At 50.5% G+C, this 23,075-nt stretch overlaps 3 protein-coding genes across 4 annotated transcripts in view; 1 reads left to right on the top strand and 2 right to left on the bottom strand.

Moving 5' to 3' along the window:
- The window catches only part of Dnajc17 (DnaJ heat shock protein family (Hsp40) member C17), a 35,767-nt gene extending 20,254 nt beyond the window's left edge, over positions 1–15,513 (top strand). The window contains exons 2-11 of the mRNA XM_021156283.2: positions 1,881–1,950; positions 2,123–2,181; positions 2,408–2,495; positions 3,985–4,070; positions 4,292–4,388; positions 6,856–6,899; positions 7,270–7,347; positions 7,861–7,941; positions 8,365–8,475; positions 15,328–15,513. Of these exons, the coding sequence (XP_021011942.1) occupies positions 1,881–1,950; positions 2,123–2,181; positions 2,408–2,495; positions 3,985–4,070; positions 4,292–4,388; positions 6,856–6,899; positions 7,270–7,347; positions 7,861–7,941; positions 8,365–8,475; positions 15,328–15,447 (834 nt within the window). The 3' untranslated portion in view covers positions 15,448–15,513. The remainder of the gene's footprint in view (positions 1–1,880; positions 1,951–2,122; positions 2,182–2,407; positions 2,496–3,984; positions 4,071–4,291; positions 4,389–6,855; positions 6,900–7,269; positions 7,348–7,860; positions 7,942–8,364; positions 8,476–15,327) is intronic.
- On the bottom strand, positions 12,439–13,062 carry C2H15orf62 (chromosome 2 C15orf62 homolog). Its single transcript, XM_021156284.2, has one exon. It carries the CDS (start codon positions 13,051–13,053, stop codon positions 12,508–12,510), a length of 546 nt encoding a protein of 181 aa, XP_021011943.1. The 5' UTR covers positions 13,054–13,062; the 3' UTR covers positions 12,439–12,507.
- A 108-nt stretch (positions 15,514–15,621) lies between the features above and the next one.
- On the bottom strand, positions 15,622–20,801 carry Gchfr (GTP cyclohydrolase I feedback regulator). Of its 2 annotated transcripts, none has more exons than XM_021155757.2 (3): positions 20,127–20,252; positions 18,278–18,372; positions 15,622–16,066 (listed from the first exon to the last, which is right to left on the bottom strand). In XM_021155757.2, the coding sequence occupies exons 1-3, from the start codon at positions 20,160–20,162 to the stop codon at positions 15,943–15,945; spliced, it is 255 nt and encodes an 84-aa protein (XP_021011416.1). In that variant the 5' UTR covers positions 20,163–20,252; the 3' UTR covers positions 15,622–15,942. The 2 variants fall into 2 exon arrangements, with proteins under 2 accessions (XP_021011416.1, XP_029330065.1); XM_029474205.1 differs by lacking the exon at positions 15,622–16,066 and adding an exon at positions 16,073–16,412 and having other exon boundaries at positions 20,127–20,801.
- Positions 20,802–23,075: the final 2,274 nt, after the last annotated feature.

Below are 23,075 nucleotides of genomic sequence, written 5' to 3'. Positions count from 1 at the left end.
AAAAAACCAAAAAACAAAAACCAAAAAAAAAAAAAAAAAAAAAAAGAAATGCTAGAGTTTGGCCTGATAGTAGATGGGTGTAATTGCAGCACTTGGGAGGCCAGGATAGGAACAGGGTACATTTAAGGTCAGCCTGGACTACACAGTAAATTCAGTTGGCTTGGTTCTACATCACACCAAGACACTATTGGGAGTCCCCTTCCTCTTTTGTGCATGCATATGATCCCCCCTCTGTCCATCCATCTAGAAATAGTTTTGGGTTTTTTTGTTTTGTGTTTGTTTTTTGAGACAGGGTCTGTGGCACTCACCTTGTACCTCAGTATTGTCTCAGACATGAGCAGCCTGCCAGCCTGCCAGCTAGGGTCACAGGCCTTCGCTCCTCACCACTTTCTCAGAGTTCTTCTGATGCTCTGAGGACAAAGTGCTGATGAGTCCATAATGCTTTGACTTAATTGCTTTTACATTTTAAACCCAAGCTGGGTGGTGGTCGTGCACACCTTTGATTCCAGCTCTCAGGAGGCAGAGACAAGCAGGTTTCTGAGTTTAAGGCTAGCCTGGTCTACAGAGTGAATTCCAGGACAGCCAGGGCTACTCAGAGAAACTCTGTCTTGAACAAAAAACAAAAATGAGGAAGAACAACCCTAGAGTGGTTATTGTATACATAAGTGTTGAGTACTGATTTTTCTCTCTTAATTTTTTAAGCTGATGTAGTGGTGCTCGCCTTTAATCCCAGGGCTCGGAAAGCAGAGGATCTATGTGGGTTCCAGGACAGCCTGGTCTACATAGTGAGTTCCAGGACAGCCAGGGCTGTGTAGAGAGAACTTGTCCCCAAAAAATAAAAATGAACTTAAGATTATACTTCTTTATTGTGTGTAGTGTGTAAGAGTACATATGTGTATTGCCATGGTGTGCCTGTGGTGGTTGGAGGGTAACCTGATTATACTTCTTTATTGTGTGTAGTGTGTAAGAGTACATACGTGTATTGCCATGGTGTGCTTGTGGTGGTTGGAGGGTAACCTGTAGCTATTGGTTCTTTCCTTCCACTTGGGGGTTACAGGGATTGAACTCTGACTTGACAGAGAGCTCCCTCACCCACTGAGTCATCTCTCCTGGCCCTTGCTCCCAGCCCCTGTAGTGGTTATTTTGTTTGTTTTGATTTGATCTGATTTGGAGATAGGGTCTAATGTAGCCCAGGCTGGCTTGCAACTTGTTCTATATAGCCCGGGACAACCTGGAACTCTTGATCCCCTGCTTCTGCCTCCTTAGAGCTGGGCTTACAGGCATGGACTCCCATAATACCAGGCCACTGTCGTGGTTTTAATGGGTCCCCCGGAGGTAGAGGATTTGCTAGTTCCACTAACTGTTGTTGCATTGAGCATCTTTATATATTTAGTCATTCCTCTCGAGTTCAAATTCCTAGGCTGAGTCAAAGGGAAAGTGTGTTTTAAAATGTAATGGATAAGGTCACCAGGGTGGGTCAGAGAGTAAAGGCACCTCACCAGGGCATCTGAGTGCCACATTGGGAACCCACGTGGTGGAAAAGAACCGACTCCACCTGCTGCCCTCTGACTTCACATGGACACCATAGCATGGCAGCACACCCAAGAGCACAAGGTAAATAAAGTAATTAAGTGTGATAGCTTCCATGCCCACCAAGAGTGAGACCGGGATCAAGTGAGGAGACTGCTAGATGTCAGTGGCAGCTCCCTCCAGTGGCAGCTCCCTCCATGGCCTGCGCCTTCTTATCACAGGTGCCATGATGGCTGTGCCGGGGGAGCCACAGCCTCTTAGGTGGCATGAGATTGATGTGGTGACATCACTTAGGCTTTCCCATTATCCCTCCGGGAGGGTGACTGATTATGTTTTCTTGACTCTTCTAGGTGAAGAAGGCGTACCGGCAAAAAGCACTGTCCTGCCACCCAGACAAAAATCCAGATAACCCCAGAGCAGGTATGCCTCTCAGACTTGAACAGTGAAGGGCTTGGCTTCACATGGTGGGGTATACAGCTTGTATATGTACTTACCATTCATTGTTGGCCTGCTGTGTGTCAATATTGTCTTCACTGAGGAAGAGCAATGTCATTACATCTCGCTTCACTTCTTATTTTGTCCTTGTGTGTAGCTGAACTCTTCCACCAGCTGTCCCAGGCCTTGGAAGTGCTGACGGATGCTGCAGCCAGGGTAAGTACCACCATCTTTAGCTGAACTGTCCTCGGTGACTGCTGCTGCCTAGAATGGAGCTAATTTTATGCATCTTAGAAGCTAAGCAGGGGCAGGCTTCACTGGCTGTAGGCTATGAGAGGTCCTGATAACTCGGGGTTGAGGAAGGGCCAGGAAGATGCCTGGAGCTCTGCCCTTTTTCTTTGGCTGACTCTGCTCTTTTGTTTTTTGTTTTGTTTTTATTCAGGCTGCGTATGACAAGGTTAGGAAAGCCAAGAAGCAGGCAGCAGAGAGGACCCAGAGACTTGACGAGAACAGGAAGAAAGTGAAACTTGGTAGGTGACCTTGCCAGGCTGGCTGGCCCCTGGCTTCTCTTAGCCCTTGTTGTTAGTCTCCCTCTTCTTGCTTTTTAGAGCCTTTCCCAGATCCTGGCAAAACAGTTTGGAGAGGCTGGGTCCTAAAGGCTCTCCCAAAACAATGCAGGTTACCAGGTTTACTAGTAAAGTTAAAGCACTGAGGGCTGGAGATGTGGCTCAGTGGTTAAAAGCACTTGTTGCTCAGGCCCAGGTACAACCCCTAGCCCACATGACAGCTCACAACCGTCTGTAACTCCAGTTCCAGGGATCTGGTACTGTCTTCTGACTTCTTCAGGTACCAGGCATGCAGATAGTGCATGCAACAAAACACCCATGCACATGAAAGTAGCAATAAATACATCTTTAAAGGCCAGAAGCTTGCCAGAGTAGGGTCCTACGCTGAGCTTGAGTGAGGCCATTGTTCTGACCTCCAGTGGAGGCTGCCTCTCTTCCCCTCAGTCTAGCTCCTGCCTACTAACCCTGTACTCTGGGACAGTTCCCCAGAGCTCCAAGGGAGCAAAGTCTAGTTGAACTTATAAAGACACATTTTACATGTGTTTATTTAGTATGTGAATGTGCAGGTACATGCTGCAGAGCATTCTTAAAGGTCGGAAGACAGCTTGCAAGAACCAGTTCTCTGCTTCCACCTTGTGGGCTCAGGAGTCCAACTCAGGTCATCATGCTTGGCAGCTGGCACACGTGCCTGTCAAGTCACCTCACCAGCCCCAGTTCCATCGTTTTTAAAGGAATTTATCAAACAAACAAATGGGCTAGGATGTAGCTTTGTGATAGAATACTTGCTTAGCATGGACAAGGTCAAAACTGGGATGGGAGGCAAAGGGAGGGAAGTTCCAGGTAAATCAGGTAGGCAGAGGGAGAGTGAGTCCTAGGCCCGAGAGAAGGGTTTGTTACAACAGTTGGCCTAGCACAGGGCTTGGGATGTGGAGTACACCAGCAGCAGTCTGCCTGTCTGAGGAGAGGCCACTGGAACTTGGGCCACAGTGAAGCTTGGCAGAGGGGAGTGAGAAAGGGACACAGTGACAACCTGAGTCCAGTGATGGGAGATGAACCAAAGCTGAGGCACAACCCATGTCAGGCTGCGGTGCCAAACCACAGGAACAGAACAAGCAGTTCCACCCACAGGCATTTTTGACACAAGGCCATGGGCCACTGACGCAGCCCCTACCCATACACTCTGTTCACTTCATGGACAGAACCTGCTTGGTCAGTGTGAGCTGTTGTAACTCTTCTAGACCCATGGCTGCTTGGCTGGAGCCCACATCTCTTCTGTGTGTGTCCCTTTGATGTGAAAAGTAACTGGGGATGTTTGGGCACAGCAAGAGAAGAGTGGGTTGCTGTATGGTGCCCGTCCTGTTTGAGGTGTTGGGAAAACAGCCAGAGCTGGGGTGGGCTGAGGCCATAATGGACATGCAGACTAGAAACTGGACCACTCAACCCTTGTGCCTAGATCTGGAGGCCAGGGAGCGGCAGGCCCAGGCCCATGGGAGTGAGGAAGAGGAGGAGAGCAGGAGCACCACCACACTAGAGCAGGAGGTGAGCACGCAGATCTGCCACTGGCCTGAGGGGGAGTGGCTTGGGAGGTGTGTGGGGAGAGCTTGCCCATCGCCTCCTCTGTGGGAGCTGGGTGATCTGTCCCACTTGCAGGTTGCTGAGCCGTAGCTTGCAGGTGAAACCTCTCAGGGACCTTTACAAGGTGAGCCAACCTGGAAGTGGATCTGCACAGAGTTGTCACCCCTCCGCCTCCTGCTCTGCAGATTGCTCGACTTCGAGAAGAGGGTTCCCGTCAGTTGGAAGAGCAGCAGAGACTGATCCAGGAGCAGATCCGCCAGGACCGAGAACAGAGACTGAGAGGTGAGAGTGCACACTCCCCGTGAGTGCACGCTCCCTGTGAGTGCACGCTCCCTGTCTCCTTCAGGGCGAGGCTCCTCATGGTATTGAGCAGCCATATTGGCTGCTTCATGGAGTGGCTGTGGGCATTTCACCTCCTAGAACCCTGTGAATACCCCCTCGGTGTTCCACACACCCTACGGTGGCACACCAGTTTGTAGGAGCCTTTGTGCTCTTCACAGGTTTTGGTCCCAGAGCAGATCTGGAGAGGAAGTGTTGATGCAATTTGTTTTACTGTTTTATTGGGTTCTTATATCTGCCAACCTTCCCACCCTTATTTTTCTCTAATCCCTTCCACCCACTCCCCCAACACTAGGTAGGAGAGAGAGAAGGTTAGGGGGAAAGGGGCATAGTCCTCTATAGGCTACTTCCTGCTGATTATGAACACTGGGTTCCTTGGCGCAAGTCTCATCTTCCTCATCATAGTCAGGATATCTCCAACTTATTGTCAAACTGCAACACCAACCAGGACAGCAGGGGAGCAGCAGCCTCCACCTCAGGCCCTCTCGGGCCTCTCCCATTTATACCCTCTCCAGAGTCCCCAGACTTAAACTATCTGCAGCTGGCCAACATCATGTTTCTGCCAGTACAGAGGCAAGTCATAACCACCTGCTGTGAAGCAGCCTCTTGCCCCACGCCTGGCATTAAAGGAAAAGCATATTCACATGCCATAACTGGGATTTTAAAGAAACCAAAAATCTCACCACGGTTCTCCTTTTAGTCCAAAAAATGACTTTTTCTCTAATACCAATAAACTATATACAATAAGAACGGTTATAAGAGCTATCAAGTAAGAATTGTATTTACAATGTTCAGTCCATATTTATTTGGCAACCTTGGTAAAAGTACTCTCCTATCCTGCTGAGTCCAAAGTTTTATACTTAAATTTCTTATAACTTGGCATTTACCACCTTTAAAATATCTTTTTAGACCCTAAGATTAGATCCTAAACAACTTAAGTTTTTATGTCTTTAATCTTTAATAAGGAAAACTGTAAGACTATAGCTATCCAGTCTTCACCCCCATGAGAACCCCGAGAAGGATAAGCGTCACCCGAGTAAGCAGGAAGTGCAGCGCAAGCCGCTTTCAAAACTGCAGACACGACAGAGACGGCCGGCCGGCCGCCTGCACGGTCACCAAGCTTCCTCGGTAACACTGGGGCATCCAGCCTTCAGCCTGCAGGCACAGAATATCTGACAGACTTTTCTGCAAAGCAGGAATTTTGAAGGACTAGCCTAGCTTGTCTCTGCAAAGTTAGGCAGTCAACTGTCCGGTGTCCTGCTTGTCCACAATTTGGACAGCAGCATGCTGTCATCAGTTGAGGTAAGGGCAGGTTTTTGTCCAGTGGCCATCTTTGCCACAAATGAGGCAAACTCTAGGTGGAGAGTCTTTCTTTGATGGCCATTATCTTCTTTGAAGTAGATTGGGGGTGCTGCCAGGAGCAGCTATGTCTGTCAGAAAAATCTTTTATTATTAAAACATCTTAAATGCCATATTCAGGCTGGAGAGATGGCTCGGCGGTTAAGAGCACTGACTGCCCTTCCAGAGGTCCTTCAATTCCCAGCAACCACATGGTGGCTCACAGCCATTTGTAATGGGATCTGATGCCCTCTTCTGGTGTGTCTGAAGACAGCTATAGTACTCAAATACATAAAATAAATAAATCTTAAAAAAAATTTAAGTGCCATATTCTTTAGATCTCTGAAGTATTTCAAGACCATCTATCTATAGTATATCTGAACAGACAAACATTGCTTGTTTTTAGCTGTTTATTATCCCTTTAACTTTGAAAACATAAGAGACCAAGTAAAGCTTATTTCCATAATTAAATAAACTCGTACCTAACAAGACTACAAGTAAGATTATTTATAGGTGACTACTAACTTGCAATTCTAATTACCCTAAACAGTTTACAATAGTAGCTTTCATAAAGCTAAAACTTTACATTATGTTTTTAAATGAGTTACATATGTAGAAAACATTAAGCAAAAGTTGAACAAAATAACCATAAATTTCTTTCCGTATATAATAGTACATACTAATGTAAAATATTTGAGACTAGTAGGTCCACCTTCTATCCTACCTTTCTGTATCCCCCCACTCCTTTTCACAATTCTCCTTTCCCCCTTCATCCCCCTATCAGGGAAAGGCCTTGGGGAACCTGGCCTCCGAGGAGCTGAACGGCCTGTGGCTGCCTCAGACCCTAGCATGTGTTCCTAGCTTTCATTTGCAAGACTAACAGGCGACCTTCCTGAAGGGGCTGAACAGGCTACCCAGGAGTCTAGCTTCCCCATGAGACCCTTTACCAGGACAGGGCAGGCATTACCCTTGGACATGAAGAGCCTGTATAGGGCAGTCCTCCAGCTTGGGGCCACCTCTTTTGGGAGACCTTGAACTCTGAAGTTTTACTTCTTTCCCCAATATTTTCTAGGAAGAACAGAAAATACTGAAGGCAAAGGAACCCCCAAACTAAAGGTGAGTGGGTAGTATCTGATCACAGTGCGGCACCTCTCAGCAAGAACGGGTGCTTCCCTATGGGTAACTACCCATCCGTCCAACATCCCGGGCCTGGACCGGGCGGACCCTAGGTCTGCTTCTCAGAGCTCGCCACACCAAGTGGCTGTAACGTTGGCAGGTGTGGGCAGGGCATCCTCAAAAGCCATTTGAGATGGGTACTTATAGTGCACAGCATCAGCAAGACTGATCAGGCTGCTTCTCCGTTTCCACAGGGAGCATGGCCTGGCCGGTCTAAATTGCCAGAGTCTGGAGAGCAGCAGGGCGTCTGCTTAGAGTGGCAGGCTCGCTTGTGCGTCCGGTATGACTGATGCTGATATTGTCTTTGTAGCTAAAGTGGAAGTGCAAGAAGGAGGATGAGTCCCAAGGTGGCTACTCCAGAGATGTCCTCCTGAGGCTTTTACAGAAGGTATGCTCCTGGGACATCTGCCACCTCCTGTCTCTCAGTCCAGAGAGCCCAATTCCCTGAACATCACCTTTCTTCCTGGCTCATAACTGTGGATAAGTCTAGAGACTGCCCTAGGCCAGTGCTCCTATCATCGAGTAATCATATACCCCCCTGGTCCGCTCTCATTCCCTGCCTCAGCCTAGCCCTTTCCTTGAAGCATAGCCTTAGCTGGCTGTGCTGGGGGAGAAGAGGTGGCTGTCGGGTATGAAATCCCCTCAGCATCCCTGCTTTCAGAGGTTGAGATGGCTGTGCTGTGTGCTAGCCTAGGTCTCAGCTGGGCTGTGTGCTAGCCTAGCCTAGGGCTCAGTGCTCTGCCCATCTCACCTTTGCTGTTCTTTGTACCGTGGAAAAGGAAAACAACTTCTTTTCCTCTTCAGTCTTGCTCCTCTGGGTCCCTAGAAATAATTGGGCTGTAGCCTAATGGGCTATGCTGTATGTCCAGTTATACTTACTGTGGTTCTCTTGTTCCCACAGTATGGGGAGGTTCTCAACCTGGTACTTTCCAGAAAGAAGGCAGGCAATGCCATAGTGGAGTTTGCAACTGTCAGAGCTGCGGTGAGTGGGGTATGGAGCTTGGGGGCACTGGCAGTCCTGTCATTCTGAGTAGGAGCCCAACTTAATGGGTCCTCCTGATTGGGTGACCCACACTGCTAGTGGATCTTTAGGCCAGCTTAAGAGTTGAATCTCCCCCAAAGGTCTCCTGGTTTCAAGATTGGGTGGGAAAATGCTCTGGCTAATTATATTCTGGCTGCTCCATACCACACCTTCCACCCTGCACCAGCATGGCCTCCCCACCCTGGTGCATCTCCTCCACACTCCCACTGGGTCAGAACTTTAGTGTACCACTGTGTGCAGGTTGCTGAGGTTGCTCAGCTCTGCTTAGAGGATTAGAATGCTGGTTTTAGTCTTTCTGTGGGCTAGAAAGAGCCCCTTAGACCTGGATTGGATGGGACAGAGACTGGACACTCTGTTTGGCAGGAGCTGGCTGTCAGAAATGAAGTGGGCCTGGCTGACAACCCTCTGAAGGTTTCCTGGTTGGAGGGACAGCCCCAGAGCACAGTGGACCCTGGCCCCCCAGGACTGTCAAAGGTAAAAGTCAGGAGTCACCCAGCTGGGTCTGCTTGGGCCTCTTGTGCTCCACTTTCATGCTCTGTCTGTCCAAGTCTGTATAAGAGTAGAATGGGGTGGGGGTGGGCTGGGTTCACCAGCTCAGGCAGGAGGCTGACTCCCTGTTCATTCCTTTGCTCTCTGAGTACCAGAGGACCCTAGCCTACATTATTTCTCTTTTTTTGCTCTCCTCCGCCCTCTCCCCCCCTTTCTAGCATTGGGATCAAACCCAGGGCCCCGCTCATAATTAACCCACTCTCTACTACTGAAGTACACCTCCAAGGCTGCATAAAAGTTGGCCTTTGCTTATCCTTCATGTGTGTCTCCTGATGGAGCCCTAATCTGTACAAAGAGGACTTTGTTCTTGGGCATGGTGTGAAGGATTTTAGTTTAGGAACCCAGTGTTGGGTGAAGAGGCAGAAGGCAAGCAGCTGGAGCAATGGTTTTCCCAGAACTGTTTTCCAGCTCTGTCTCCAACTTCCCACTCACAAACTGACTCTAGGAAATAACATCAAGTCCCATGTTGAACCTGGGGTGCTATATCTGGAACCCCACTTGTGAAGTGCTAGCTTTCTAGCGACAGTGGGCCTGGGGCAGCCTCGCAGTCCCTAGAACACCATGACTTGTTCACTCCGCCCTCCTTGGTCCAGTTTTTTAGCCTGACTGCAGAGGTTGGAGCATGGACGCCTTTCGCTCCTGTTGGAGGGACGATTGCTTTGGGGCAGGAGCTTTTCCCTTCTCTGAAACCGCCTGCGTACCTGTCCACGTGTCCACAGCTTCTCAGAGAGTTATCAGGATGCCTGCCTGAGAGATCGGAGCCTTTGGGGGAGTGTGTCAGTCTTAGTTACCTTTCTATTGCTGTGACAGTTTGGTCACCAGGACCAAGGCAACTTAGAAAGCCTTTAATTAGGGGGGTTCCAAGAGGTTGTAGAGTCCATGACCATTACTGTAGGGAGCATGGCAGCAGGCAGGTAGGCAGGACACTAGAATAGTGGCTGAGAGCTTACATGCTGAAATAACCACAGGGCAAGGAGAGAGCTAACTGAAACTTCAGAGCCTGACCTCAGTGACATGCCTCCTCTCACAGGGCTCCACCTGCTAATTCTTTCCAAACAGTTCCACCAACTGGGGACAAGCATTCAAACATCTGAGTCTATGGTGGCCATTGTCACTCAGTGTCCCAGGTCCTAATGGAGAAGGGACATGAAATGGTGTAGAGGTCAGCCCAGGATCCTGTAGCTGCCTTTGCTACTCTGTGGGTTTTTTCTTCCATCCTTCCCCAGCCCTTTTCTTCCACCCTTTCAACCCTCTAATAGTAGATGGAGAAAAAAAGGGAAGAGAGGAAAGGAAAGAGATCCCTGACTAGGGGCACCAAGAGACTTCGTCAGTCAGGATAGCGCATTTCTTTTCCTTAATGTTTGTTATTTGTGCAAGACTACTTAACAAACCACCATGCCTCTCGGGGCCCAGAATATATACTATATACTCTTTAAAAAGGCCCCAGAATTCCAAATGTGACACAGTTGCAGAAACTATCTGCAGCTGGCACAACCACGCCCCTGCTAGAGCACAAGCGGCATAGTCAGCTGTGGACAGTCGGGGCAACCCCATGCCACGGGGGGTTAAAGTGAAAGCATAGTCAGATTTCTGTGCTTTTTAAAAAGAAACCAAAGTTCTCACTACAAGATCCTAGCTTAAAAGAAGCCTCATTCCCCACTAGAAAGTTTCAGCATTTCACATCCAAGACCATACTCTGTAGGACATATTATAAAAACCTTTATTGGTTGCCTCCTGTTTCCAGAGGAGGCTTGAAGCTGGGTACCTCTGCACAGGAACAGGAAAGAGAGATGTCACAGATGTGGATTTGTCAGGCAGTGTGTGTCACAGCTTCCTTTACCCTTCTTTCACACTTGAGTGACCTGGAGGCCAGACCCACATGGTCCAGTGCTTCTGGGCTCTGGATTCAGATGTGACCCAGCCACAGGGCAGGGGAGTAGCAAGTTTGTAGCCTTGCCCTGTCTTGGGCCTGGAGGAGGATCCTGGAGCCTGTTGGTGTTGCATTGTCCTTTCTCTGATCTGGTTAGCCCTGTACTGTTCCTGCAGCCTTTCCCAGAGGCTCCACGTACAGTGCCTGTGGAAGTTCCCAGAGCACTCCTTTGCAGCTGCTGGTTCCAGGAGCTCCTTCCACTTGAGTACTGGGATCGCTTGCTTACAGATCTGTGGGCAGTTTGAGTCTCATGCTGTGTTTGCTAATGATGTTAGGCCTTTCCCCTGCATTTTCCTGTCTACCTCTCCTGCTGTCAGCCCCTCCTTCATGTGCAGCCTAGAGCTGGCAACTTTCCTTCCTTACCCAGCTTCTGATGGTTACACACTGTGTCTGGCCAGCGCCATCCAGGGGACTTTGGTCTAACAGTGTCGGTGTTTATGCTCTGTCATCCAGTATAGTAGCCATCAGTCGGATGTGGCTGTTGATTTAAAATGTGCCTAAGTGGGCTGGGGAGATGGCTCAGCAATTAAGAACACATACTGCTCTTCTAGAGGCCCTGAGTTCAATTCCTAGCACCCACATCAGGTGGCTCACAACTGCCTGTAACTCTAGCTCCAGGGGCATTCAACACCTTTGCCCTCTGCATGTACCTGTATATACTTGTTTGTGTGTGTGCACACACACACAAACACACACATAATTAAGATTTTTTTTTTTTTTTTTTTTTTTGGTTTTTTGAGACAGGGTTTCTCTGTGTAGCCCTGGCTGTTCTGGAACTCACTCTGTAGACCAGGCTGGCCTCGAACTCAGAAATCCGCCTGCCTCTGCCTCCCGAGTGCTGGGATTAAAGGCGTGCGCCACCACGCCCGGCTAAGAATAATTTTTAAAAACATCTTTAAAATGTGGCTGGCATGTGACTCATTTAGGTAGAGTACTTGCTTAGCATACATGAAACCCTGGATTTGATCCCCAGTGTCTAATAAAAAAACCTGGGTTTGATCTCTCTCTCTCTCTCTCTCACACACACACACACACACACACACACACACACACGAGTAATCCCAGGCTCCGGAGGTGGAGGTGGGAGGATCAGAAGTTCAAGGCCACCCTCACTACATATGAGACTTCATCTCAAAAACAAACAAATAAAAATTTGCTAGGATGAAAAATAACTGAAATTTTTTTAGTGTTTGTGTCTGGATGGTGTGTCTGTGTGTCTGTGAGTCTCTGTGTGTGTGTGTGTCTGTGTGTATCTGTGTATGTGAAGTGGAGGTCACAGGTTGATTTCAGATGTTTTTCTCAATTGTTCTCTGTGTTTTATTTTCTGAGGCAGTCTCTCTTGCTGGGCCTGGACTGTGCCAATTTGGCAACCTAACCATCCAGCTGCCCCTGGGATCCCTAGCTTCTCCATCCTGAGCACCAGCATTCCAGATGGGCAAGCATCCCTGCCTGCCTTTTATACTCGGGTACTGGAGGTCTAAACTCAGGCCCTCCTGCTTGCATAGCAAGCACTGTATCCACTGAGCCATTCCTCAGCCTCTGGACCTGACTTCTCAGTTTGCTTTTCCTTCATTAAACAGTCCTGCGCAGTAAGTGGTAACTTGTTATTCCTGCCTCTCCGACCTCCCCACTTTCCTTTCGTCTCAGTTAGACTGTCCTGTGACTTTCTGTTGACGTGGTCTTTAGAGGCTGCTCTGCCCAGTCTGAGTCCTATTTCCTGGCTCGCCCCTGTGCCGCCTGTCTCTCCACTGACCTCTGACTGGTTCCTGTGGTTGCAGGTTGGAGTTTCCTTTTCCTGGTCTCTCCAGCTTCCTTCAGGACTCCTGCCAGAAAGTGACTCCCATACATTCCCAGCTGGCTTTTGCCCCTTCACTTTGGGCGACTTGAAGGATTGGTCAGCAGCCAGAGGGCAGGGAGAACTGTGGCTTCCAGTCCCCACCTGTTCTTTAGTCCACATTGTACCTTCCTCGCCTGGGTCCACAGGCGCCACTCCTCCAGTCACCCCAGTTCTCACTACCCTCACCAGGTTAGAAGTGGGGCTCGCTTGGGAATTGCTCCTTTAGAATCTGCAGAACTTCTTCCAGAAGTGAGAGCCCCAGGTCCACTTTGAAGGAGAGGAAAGGGTCACTGAGGTCCGGAGTAGGTGTCCTCGGGAAGTGGGGAGTGTCCGAAAGGCCCTCCTCTGAGCACTGGTGAAGCGGCCCTGTCAGGGAGATTGCTGAAGGCAGGGTGGCCGAGTAGCCAGCTGTGTAGCTTGCTGGGGGCTCCAGAATGTTGGGGCAGCTGGAGCTCTCTCGGTAGAGGCGTGGGGGCTTGGGTGGGGCCAGTAGGGTGGCTCGGGGATGCTCATCCCCCCACAAGGGCAGACGCCGTCCATCTGGCCTCCCTTGCAGTTCTCGGATGACTTCCCGGTTGCTGTACTCCTCGTGGTCACCACCAGCAGTGCTGGCCTGGCTAAGTATGCTGCCCTGTCGCTGCAGTCTCCGTGGCCGCCCCAGGGTGATTCGCTTGAAAAAGGAGGCATTGCGGAAGGAGCCTTTCCGCCAGGTCTCCATGGAGCTCCTGAGAGTCATCTAGTGGGTCTGGCATCTGAGAAGCCCCACAAAGGGGCTCAGTAGCAGCAGGTGACCTTTTTGCTAGGGTGCTGAATGCCAGGAACCAGAGGGACACCCTTCAAGGGCTAGCAGCAGAGGCTGTGCGTTTCTGCTCAGGGTGGTCCTTCTCTTGTTTGCCTCTTGGGTGGTGAGAGAAGACTAGCAGGAGGAAGGTTGTCTAGGAGACAGAGACAGCACTGCGAGCTCCCACCTGGAGAGCCTGGCTGTAGAAAACCCCAAAGGAAGTAGCAGTACTCACAGGGCAGAAGGGCAGGACAAGGCTGAGGGCTGGTGGGCAGGCAGGCAGCAGCTCTCTCTGCTGGTCCCTGGCATGTGTCTCGATCTCCTGGCCGGTGTAGGACTGTGCTCTCTCTGCCAGCATCTGGGGACTCTGATTAGTGGCTTGGCTGTTTGTGCCAGCGTGTGGTAGAGATGTGTTTTGTTTTCAGCTGACTCAGTCAGGTGGGAAGCTGGTTTCGTGCTCTGAGGTAATTGCAGCATCTACAGGCTGGGATTGGGGCAGCTGTGACCAACACCCCACGGCAGTAGGACGCTTCAGATTCCTCTGGGGACTGGTCTGGGGACAGCCCTGCTTGGTGTGTCACCAGGTTACTTCCTTTCTAGTCAGTGCTCTGCCACTGTGACCTCAGTGGGCCTGCTTGGCTCCCTAGCCCCAGATGTCTCTGGGAGGAGCCCAGGGAGGTAGTGCTAATTGAAAGGCAGCTTTTGGAACAATTGCTAGGGAAGAAAGAGAGGAGACCTGCTGGTGTGGGTGACTCAGCCCCCAGGATGGATGACAAGCTCTCATTAGCCAGGCCACAGGAATGGTGGAGAAGGATGTGGAGGGTGTGTTAGCGGGGAACAGCCCCATGCCTGTACAGGGCTCGCTCCTCCCAAGGTGCTGGGGGCATGCCAGGGGTGACTTGAAGTTTTCTTGGACGAGCAAGATAAACCTGGGGAAAGAGCACTGCCCTCTCCCACAGCTGAGACATCAATATGGCTGCTCAGCGCCCTTCTTTCTTCTTCACCAGCAGAAGCCAGTGCCCTGCTGCTCCTAGGATGCCCCAGCCTTTCCCTCTGGCTCATGGGCCTCATTTGGGGACCTTCTTATGGGTGGGACCAGGACGGTGAGGCTGCCAGGAGTTGCCAGTGGTTGGAGGGAGGGTGGCTGGTAGGGGTATTATTTCTAGAGGGGAGGAATAAGGGGAGGGGACCAGGCTGTATATCACTTCCTCTTTATCTGTACACCTTTACTACAAACAAGTGCACCAGGGACTGGCAGCCTAATCTCAGCCACTCCCATCTTATTCCCTGGGTCATTGACTTCCAAGCCTTCTGTGGGAGGGCAGCAGTGTGGGGTGCCCCCTGCAGGACACCATGCTTGCAACTCCTAATCTGGCTTGCCTCCATGCAACTGTGATGGGTTTCCCAGCCTCTAATCAGCTACAGGATCACAGCTGATTAGAGAGGTGGGCAACCCATCAGAGTCGCATCTGATATCACAGCTCCAGCCGTGCTGAGGGAGGAATTGCTCTGATTCATAGTGCTTGCTGCCCTTGACAGACAGTGGCCTTGGCAGTACAGTGCTCTGTCCTAAGGCTGCTTCACTTCCCACAGCCGTGCTCATTGTAGTCTTCCTCAGTCCCCTGCACAGCTGTCAAGATCATAAAAGAAAGCCAGGGGCCCTGCGCTGTGTCTTTATGAGGCAAGCTGGGCTCATGCTTGCTCTTCTCTTCTTCTAGATTTATGGTCCTTTGAGGCCGTGTGTGGGTCAGGGCCCCCTTTTGTATCCTCAGCAGAAGCCAGACCACGAGGGCCGGTCTGTGTCCAGCAGAGCCTGGGGATCCCAGCACCACAAACATCCTCTGTTGGAAACCTGCCAGGCAGAAGCCATGGGCGGAGGGAAAGAGATAAAGGGCGGAGAGGAAATGAAGGGGGAGGGCCAGGCCAGCACAGGGAGAGTGATTGACAAGGAAGGACTCTACTAGAGCAGGATATGGGAAGCTGTGTGTCCTGGGTAAAGGGAGTTTGTGGGGAGCTTGCAGGGAGCTGATGGAGAAGCAGCCTGGGGGGCACAGGCCTGCTTTCTCTGAAGGTTCCTGGAGGAGCTGGAATCCAAGATGTCTGGGTCCTTCCCTTCCTCTGCCCTTCCCTCCTTTGCTTTTAGACTTGGCTCTGTCTTGGCCCCATACTGAGTCTGTAATCTGTGGAGCTGTACCCTCATGTCCTAACTCCTGTCTCTTCTGTCCCCAGGGCTCAGTGCTGTCAGAAAGGGACTATGAGAGTCTTGTTATGATGCGCATGCGCCAGGCAGCTGAGCGCCAGCAGCTGATCGCCCAGATGCAGCAGGAAGATGAGGGGCAGCCCACGTAGCCCCGGCTCCAGCCTTCCCACCCCACACCCTTTCTGAATCATCACCAATAAACTTTTTTAAAAACAGTCTACTTTTCTTCCCCTTGGGCTGGGCTCTATCTGCAAGGGCTTCTTCCATGGATGGGGATAGGCAGTAGAGAATGGTGCATCTCAAGAGTCACTGCACAACAGAACTGAGGAACAACCACTTGTGAGAGCCCTTTATTGGCTTGGATTAGCTGTGTAGGATCCAGGGACTGTCCTCAGGTTGGCTTGCCTTCAGCACGTGGCCTACAGCAAGAGCCAGGGTCAGGCCTAGCTGGGGGAAGCTGAAAGCTCCAGGGCAAGAACCTGCTGTGCCCAACCAGCTGGAGAGAGGTCCCTGAGGCTGTTCACAGCCCACCAGTGTTGGGCAAGGGAGTTGACAATTTGGAAAGAGATAGGCAGCGCAAACAGTGATGCAAGGATGTGGGCAGGGCACATGGCGGTCTCTGTGCACAGGTCAGCTCAAGCAGGTCATTCCTTGTGCAGACACCACACCAGCGTCTGGCCCACCCCTGTCATGCTCAGCACCCGGAAGCCCTTGCATTCCAGCTTGTCCAGTACTATGCGAGGAGGGTCGTTGACGTAGTATTCGTAACTGGAAAGAGACCAGGAAAGTGTCATGAGGTCATACGGGGCAAGCACCCATACGAAGCTATCGTCTACTCAGTGCCAGGCCAGGCGAAGTGCACAGCCCCTGTCCTGTTCCTTGCTCCACACTTGTTTTCTCTCAGCAGTGTGAGGAAAACACCATTACTCTTCCTGAGGACACATGTGAGAACAGGCTGGTCAGCTCTGCCTGCCTTGAGTAGCAGGCCCCAGGGGAGCCTTGCAACTGCTGAGTGATGTTAGTCTTCTCTGAGTAGCCTGCCCTCTGTGGCTCTGGTTGTCCTGCAATCCTGGAGCTGCAGATACGGGTAGCGCCTGGATCCATCTGCCATTTGCTGTCACAGAGAAAGTTTGATTCGCCTGGGTTTGTAAAGAGCATGAAGCAGATAAGGGGCCCAAACCCCAAGCTTGGCATCTTGAAGCAAATGTCTAATGGCAAGAGATGCCAGTGGCTCCTCTGTGCCTTGACCAAGGGGTTGGGATCTGTTTGTCTCCTCTCTTCCCCCAACCCCCCCTTTTTTTTCCTGGTTTTTCGAGACAGGGTTTCTCTGTGCAGTCCTAGCTGTCCTGGAACTCCCTCTGTAGACCAAACTGTCCTCAAACTCAGAAATCCGCCTGCCTCTGCCTCCCAAGTGCTGGGATTAAAGGCGTGCGCCACCACTGTCTGGCTCTCTCTTCCCTTCTTGCACTTGGGTCTCTGACAGTTCTCAGGATCTGTGAACCCACTCGGTGCTTCTCCCGCAATAGTAGGGAGGGTATGGTGGTTTGAACAAGAATCACCCTACAGGCTCCTATGTTTGAATGCTTGGTCCCTAATTGGTGAAACTGCTTTGGAAAGGATTAAAAGGTGTGGCCTTGTTGGAGGTGTGTCTCTGGGGGTGGGCTTTTAACTCTGAAAAGGCCATACCAGGCCTAGTGTCTACCTTCTGTGTGTAGATTAGATAAGTCCTCAGCTCCTGACCCAGTGTTATACCAGGCCTAGTGTCTACCTTCTGTGTGTAGATTAGATAAGTCCTCAGCTCCTGACCCAGTGTTATGCTGCCATGCTCCCTGCCATTTTGGTTATGGGCTCACTCAATGCAAGCCCCCAAATAAGTGCTTTCTTTTTTAAGTTGTTTGATGGCTCCAGTGAAAATAGCCCGCCCTATAGGCTCATATATGTGAATGCTTAGTTACCAGGGAATGGAACTATCTGAGAAGAATTAGAACAGTAGTTCCAACCTGTAGGTCATGACCCCTGGGGGGTGTCAAATGACCCTTTCACTGGGGTCTCAGATACACTGCATATCAGATATTTACATTATGATTCATAAGTGCAGTGAAATTACAATTATGAAGTAGCAACAGAATAATTTTATGGTTGGGGTCATCACAACATGAGGAACTGTATTAAAGGGTCTCAGCACTAGGAAGGTTGAGAACTGGATTAGAAGGACTGGGAGGTGTGACCTTGGAGGAAATGAGTCACTGGGTATGGGCTTTGAGGTTTCAAAAGTACTACATGCCAGGCCCAGTTTCTCTCTCTCTCTCTTTCTCTCTCTCTCTCTCTCTCTTTCTCTTTCACACTCTCTCTCTCTCTCTCCCTCTCCCCCCACTTCTCTCTCTCCTGCTGCCTGCAGATCAGGATATAAAGCTCTCAGCTCCTGCCCCAGAGCCTGTCTGCCTGCTGCCATTCTCCCCACCATGTCTGTCATGGACTAAACCTCTAACTCTGCTTGGTCATGGCGTCTCTCCACAGCAGTAGAACACTAAGACAGGGTGAGGAAGCAGAAAGGGAAGCAGTCGTGTTTAGCCACAGAGATGATGGGAAGGAGCCTGAGGGGAAGGGGCCAAGTGCCTTGGCAGCCAGGAGCTCAAAAGAGGACCCAGGTGTCCTGTTTTTGGGGCTGGGCTCTGTCACTCAGCTAGGCCTTCAAGGTGAAGCTTGTCTTTGTTGATGGGACCCAATTTTGAGCGGGGAGGACAAGGCAAGAACAGTTGGTTTCCAGAGCCCCTGGGACAGGCTGCCCCAGACTTCCACTAAGGATAAGCTGTTTGTGGAGAAAGGCCGGGAAACTCTCTCTGGTGATCTGTGGGGGCCTGAGGATGAGCAAGCCCTCCAGGGGCTGTTGCCCTCTGGGCTTGATGGCTGTATGAAGGGGAAAGCAGAAGAGGACCCTGCCAGGGAGAAAAGAAAGTGTGCAAGGATGCCACTACTTACAAGTTGTTTCCCAAGACACTTCTCTTGGAGGCCCCCAGGTGCTGCATCAGCTCTGGATCCGAGTGTTCATCACCCACCATGGTGGGGCCCACCTCCTGCAAGGAAAGCCATAGTAGCTGCTTAGCTGGGTGGCAGACAGATGTGCACAGTTCCACTTCTCTTCCCCTCCCCACTGGCCCCAGGAAGCTCTAGGTGAAGGGGAGGTGGTAATGAAGGTCAGTTAAGGTGGAACACAACTGAGAGGGGAGCACAGTGGGTCCTTCCTGACTTCCCAAAAGGCTGCCTTGTTGCCTCTGAACACTGCCTATTAGTGCTTTCAAGCCAGGTACTACCAGCCAGGTTTCCTGTGTATTGGCATCACTTGGAGAATGAAGGAAATGAGAACATGTATCCACATAAAATTTTGTACAGAGGCAGGTAAACCTCCCAAGTTACAACTGACACCAAAATAAGAAACAAACCAACAAGAAAAACATATGTTCCTAGCAGAACTACTCATAACAGCCTAAAGGCAGAAAAGACACAATACAATGTGGCAAGCCGGTGATGGAGCACACCTTTGATGTCAGTATTCGGGAGACAGAGGCAGGTGGATCTCTTGAGTTCGAGGCCAACTTGGTCTACATAGTTCCAGGACAGATGGGCCTACACAGGGAAATCCTGTCTTGAACTCCCGCCCCCCAAAGAACTCCCCCAAAAGAAACAAACAGGCAGACAGACAGACAAACAGACAACAAAACCTCCATAATTTAAGAGAACCAAGCCAGGTAGGACATGCCTGGTGGGACATGCCTATAATCCCAGTAATTGGGAAGCAAGGCTAGCCTCCAATACATAACAAACTGAGGCCAGTCTGTGTTACATGAGACCCTGTCACACACATACACAAAACTTGGAAAGAGGGCTAGTGAGATGGCTCAGCATGTAAGAGCACTGACTGCTCTTCCAAAGGTCCTGAGTTCAAATCTCACATGGTAGTTCGCAACCACCTGCAATGAAATCTGACACCCTCTTCTGGTGCATCTGAATACAGCTACAGTGTACTGATTTATAATAAATAAATCTCTGGGCTTGAGTGAGCAGGGTTGACTGGCGCAAGCAGAGGTCCTAAATTCAATTCCCAACAACCACATGAAGGCTCATAACCATCTGTACAGCTACAGTATACCCATATACATAAAATAAATAAATAAAACTCTAAAAAATGAAAGAAAGAAAACTTGGAAAGAATTTTTAAAAATTGAGGAAGAAGAGAGGTGAAAGTGCCCAGCAATCTAGATTTCAACAACTGAACAGGTTTTCACGGCCCTTTGGGTATTGTCAAGACCTCTCCTGTTTCATGCTGAGCCCACTACTCCTGGCTATCTATCCCCTGGGAGCTAGATTTGTGCCCACCGCTGGGCATTGGAATAGGGTGGGGTAGCGCGCCCAGCTGTTTAGCTGTGGGAGGGGACATCAGGTATCCTTTGAAAGGGGATTTGAGGAGACTTATAAAGCAGCCAGTACCACCTCCCTCCCACGCCCCCCGGAAACTTCACCTAGAGAAGCGTGAACTCAGACCCCCGCGTGGTGCTTTCCACCTCTAGCCCGAGTTCTCTCCGCTTCAGAAGGAGCCCTGCCTGGAGGGGGCTACAGGTGAGCCGCTGTGCGCGCAGCTTAGCGTTTGGCGTGCGGGCCCTGGCTGCAGCGCTGGTGAAGCGGGTCGTGGGTATCCCCGCGGAACTCCCTGCCCACCCAGTCGCCTGACCCTGCCTGGTGTCCGCGCCGCAGGGGCGTGGTAGGTTGGTTGCGGGACCATCAGGGAAGTCTCTTAGAGTGGTTGTCGCAGTTACCCACTCCAGGTACTCACCATACGGATCTGAGTGCTGATGAGCAGATAGGGCATGGTGCGTGGCTGGGGCTGCCCGCGACCACAGTCCCGTTACTCCCTGCTCTGTCCGCGGGCGGCGCTTGGCAGCCGTGCGGACACTGCACGAGCCAATCAGGAGCGCGCGCCGCAATCCCGCCGCCCCAGAGACCTGGAAGCGGGCGTGTCCCCGCGGACTTCACTAGCAGTTGTGGCCATGGCGTCCAGGGTGCCTGTCGCCCCTTTGCCCTCTTCCTGCAATACCTCCATGCTCAGGCTCCAAAGTCCGGCGGATGCCAGTCGGTTTCAGCCTGTCCCTACAACGTAGCAGAGCGAAAACTGCGCTGCGGACCAAAGGGAAGCGGGGACTGCGTGTCCTCACCAGGACGCGTGCCTTGAGAACTTAAGGGCACGAGGCGAGGCTAGACGCGAGTGTCAGGTCCTGGGCAGTTCTGCGTCCTGGGGTCTGTCATTTTCAAGTGTGGCTGCGGGTCCTTGCATGCCTATGGCCCTGCAAATTAAGTCTGTGCATCATCTGCACTCTTGGCTGGGTGCCAGTCCTCTGGCTGTAAAGGCGCGGAACCTGTTCCTCCTGCAGGGAGTCTTGGGAGCACGCGCAGATCACAGGGTAACACCTGAGGCACAGAAACGTCGATCCCTGAGCCTGATGCCCAAGAGAGGGCGGCGAGTTCACAACTAGCTGGTCCACGCCCTCATCTAGAAGTAGACAGGTCAACATTCTTCAACCGACTCATTCTGATTGGTTCCCTAAAAAGCAAAGACGAACAAAACAGTTGCCCTGGAAAAGCATATAACCAGTTGCCCTGGAACACGCCCCGCCCCTGGCCTGGAAACCTGACCTTCTTACCTAACTGGTCTGATTTATTTATATGATCCTCTTCCTGTCAGGCACCAGCTCTCGCACCCCAACAATTTAGCGAGAGGGATAAGACGCATCTATGTTTAACAAAGAGCTCGTTAAAGAGGCAGAATGGGACGGGCTGTAATGCAGAGGTAGAGGGCAAAAACTGAGGTTCTAAATTTAACCCTCAGTACTGGGACGGTGAAAATAAAAGTCTCATCAGGGAACCTATCAAGAACCCTACAGGGGCTGGGATGTTGCTCCGCTGATTCCATGGTTCACTGAGTTTGATCCTAAGCTCTGTTGTAAGCCGGAACTGTGAGCTGGAATAAAATAAGCCCTTTCTCCCCTAAGTTGCTGGGTTTGTTGTTGTGGTGGTGGTTGTTGTTTGTTTTGAGTATTTTATCTCAGCAAAAGAGAGAGAGAGAGAGAGAGAGAGAGAGAGAGAGAGAGAGAGAGAGAACTGAATCTGTCTCAGAACAATCACAAACCAAAACCTAATAAGGAAACAAAGGAACCAAACAACAAACCCTCACCCACCCCATAACAAAAGGAACCAACAGGGGAAACAAGATTGGCAGCTGACTTGACTAGGCACTCCACGGAGCAGAGATGATCAATAAGCATATGACCAGTTGCCCAAAACCTTTAGGAATCCTAGAAATGCAATGTTTTATCGTGTGTCTTGTCTCTGTGTGTTCACAGACCTTGTCGAGGCTAACGTCTGAAGGTCATAAGACAGTTTTGAGGAGTTGGCTTTCTCCTCCCACTGTGTGGGTTCCAGGGCTCAAACTCAGGTTCTCAGGCTTGGCAGCAGGACCTTAACCAGTGAGCCAGGAAACTTCATCTTTATACCCAGACACTGCCTTACAGAGAGCAAAGAAAGAAGGGATGTACAATGTATGAGAATTTCCAGGTGTGTGGTGCATGGCTGTGGTTCCAGCTACTTCAGAGACGGAGGCAGGAGAATCACTTGAACTTGCAAGCTAAAGACCACTTGGAGGTAACATAGTGAGATTTCATGGGGGTAAGGTGGTGGCTCACATCTCTAGTCTTAGTACTCAGAAGACAGGATTGCTTCAAGTTCAAGGCCAGCCTGTGTTGAAGTGTGAAATACTGTCTCAAAAAAGGTCTCCTGCCCCATGGGGCTGGAGAGATGGCTCAGAAGTTAAGAACATTTTGTGCTCTTCCAGGGAGCCCTCATTCAGTTCCCAGCTCCCACATCAAATGGCTCACAACTGCCTCTGACTCCTCTCTAGGGAAGCCAGGGCTCTCTTCTGGCCTTCACAGGTACCTGCTCACTCACACACACACACAAAAATAAACCTTAGGAGCTGGAAAGAAGGCTCAGTGGTTAAGATCACTGACTGTTCTTCCAGAGATCCGAGTTCAATTCCCAGCAACCACATGACAGCTCACAACCATCTGTAATAGAATCCAATGCTGTCTTCTGGTGTGTCTGAAGACAGCTACAGAGTACTCACATATATAAAATAAATAATTAAAACACAAAACTTACAGGACTTTCCTCCCCACAAAAAAATGACGAAGAAGAGAAGACTCTAAAAACCAAGTGTAGGTAAAGTGCTGGCAGCTGGGACTGTCTGTCTGCTGAGAGCACTTCTATTGAGATCAAAATTGTGATAGTCACAATCAAATTTCACCCCTTGTGACAAAAAATAAACCAGCCTGGAGTAATGGACACCTGTAATCTTAGTCCAGTTTTGACTCCCAATGGGTCATGTGTTTCCAGTCACCAATGCAGGAACTCTTTGGATCCACTAATGAAAGACACAACACACACACACACACACACACACACACACACACACATCAAAGCTGGGCAGTTCTAATCTTCCCCTTGCTACCCCAGGCCCAATCAGAGGAGTGGCCAGTAACCATTTACCTGAATTCTTACATGACCAGTTGGTTCTCTCTCCTGCAGCTCTAAATCTGATCCATCTCCCACCACATCATAGTAATTCTCTGTCTGTTCCTCTCTCCCAAGTCCTAACCCGCACAAATCAAAGGGTCCCTCCCTGTCTCCCTCTTCCCAACCAGTGGTCACTGGCGTCTTTTTTTTTTTTTTT

The sequence above is a fragment of the Mus caroli genome, chromosome 2, assembly GCF_900094665.2.
Source record: "Mus caroli chromosome 2, CAROLI_EIJ_v1.1, whole genome shotgun sequence".
Classification (NCBI taxonomy): Eukaryota; Metazoa; Chordata; class Mammalia; order Rodentia; family Muridae; genus Mus; species Mus caroli.
The sequence above is the reverse complement of the archived record's forward strand: the minus strand, read 5'-3'. Positions and strand labels throughout refer to the sequence as shown.

What these genes read in the sequence shown, in the direction of transcription:
- C2H15orf62 (XM_021156284.2), bottom strand. Translation starts at nt 13,053, where the DNA reads ATGACTCTCAGGAGCTCCATGGAGACCTGGCGGAAAGGCTCCTTCCGC.
- Gchfr (XM_029474205.1), bottom strand. Translation starts at nt 20,162, where the DNA reads ATGCCCTATCTGCTCATCAGCACTCAGATCCGTATG. An exon ending in TCAGCACTCAGATCCGTATG is followed by an intron (nt 18,373 to 20,126) that starts GTGAGTACCTGG and finishes CTTTCCTTGCAG; the next exon opens with GAGGTGGGCCCCACCATGGT. An exon ending in AGTGTCTTGGGAAACAACTT is followed by an intron (nt 16,413 to 18,277) that starts GTAAGTAGTGGC and finishes TCTCTGTGACAG; the next exon opens with CAAATGGCAGATGGATCCAG.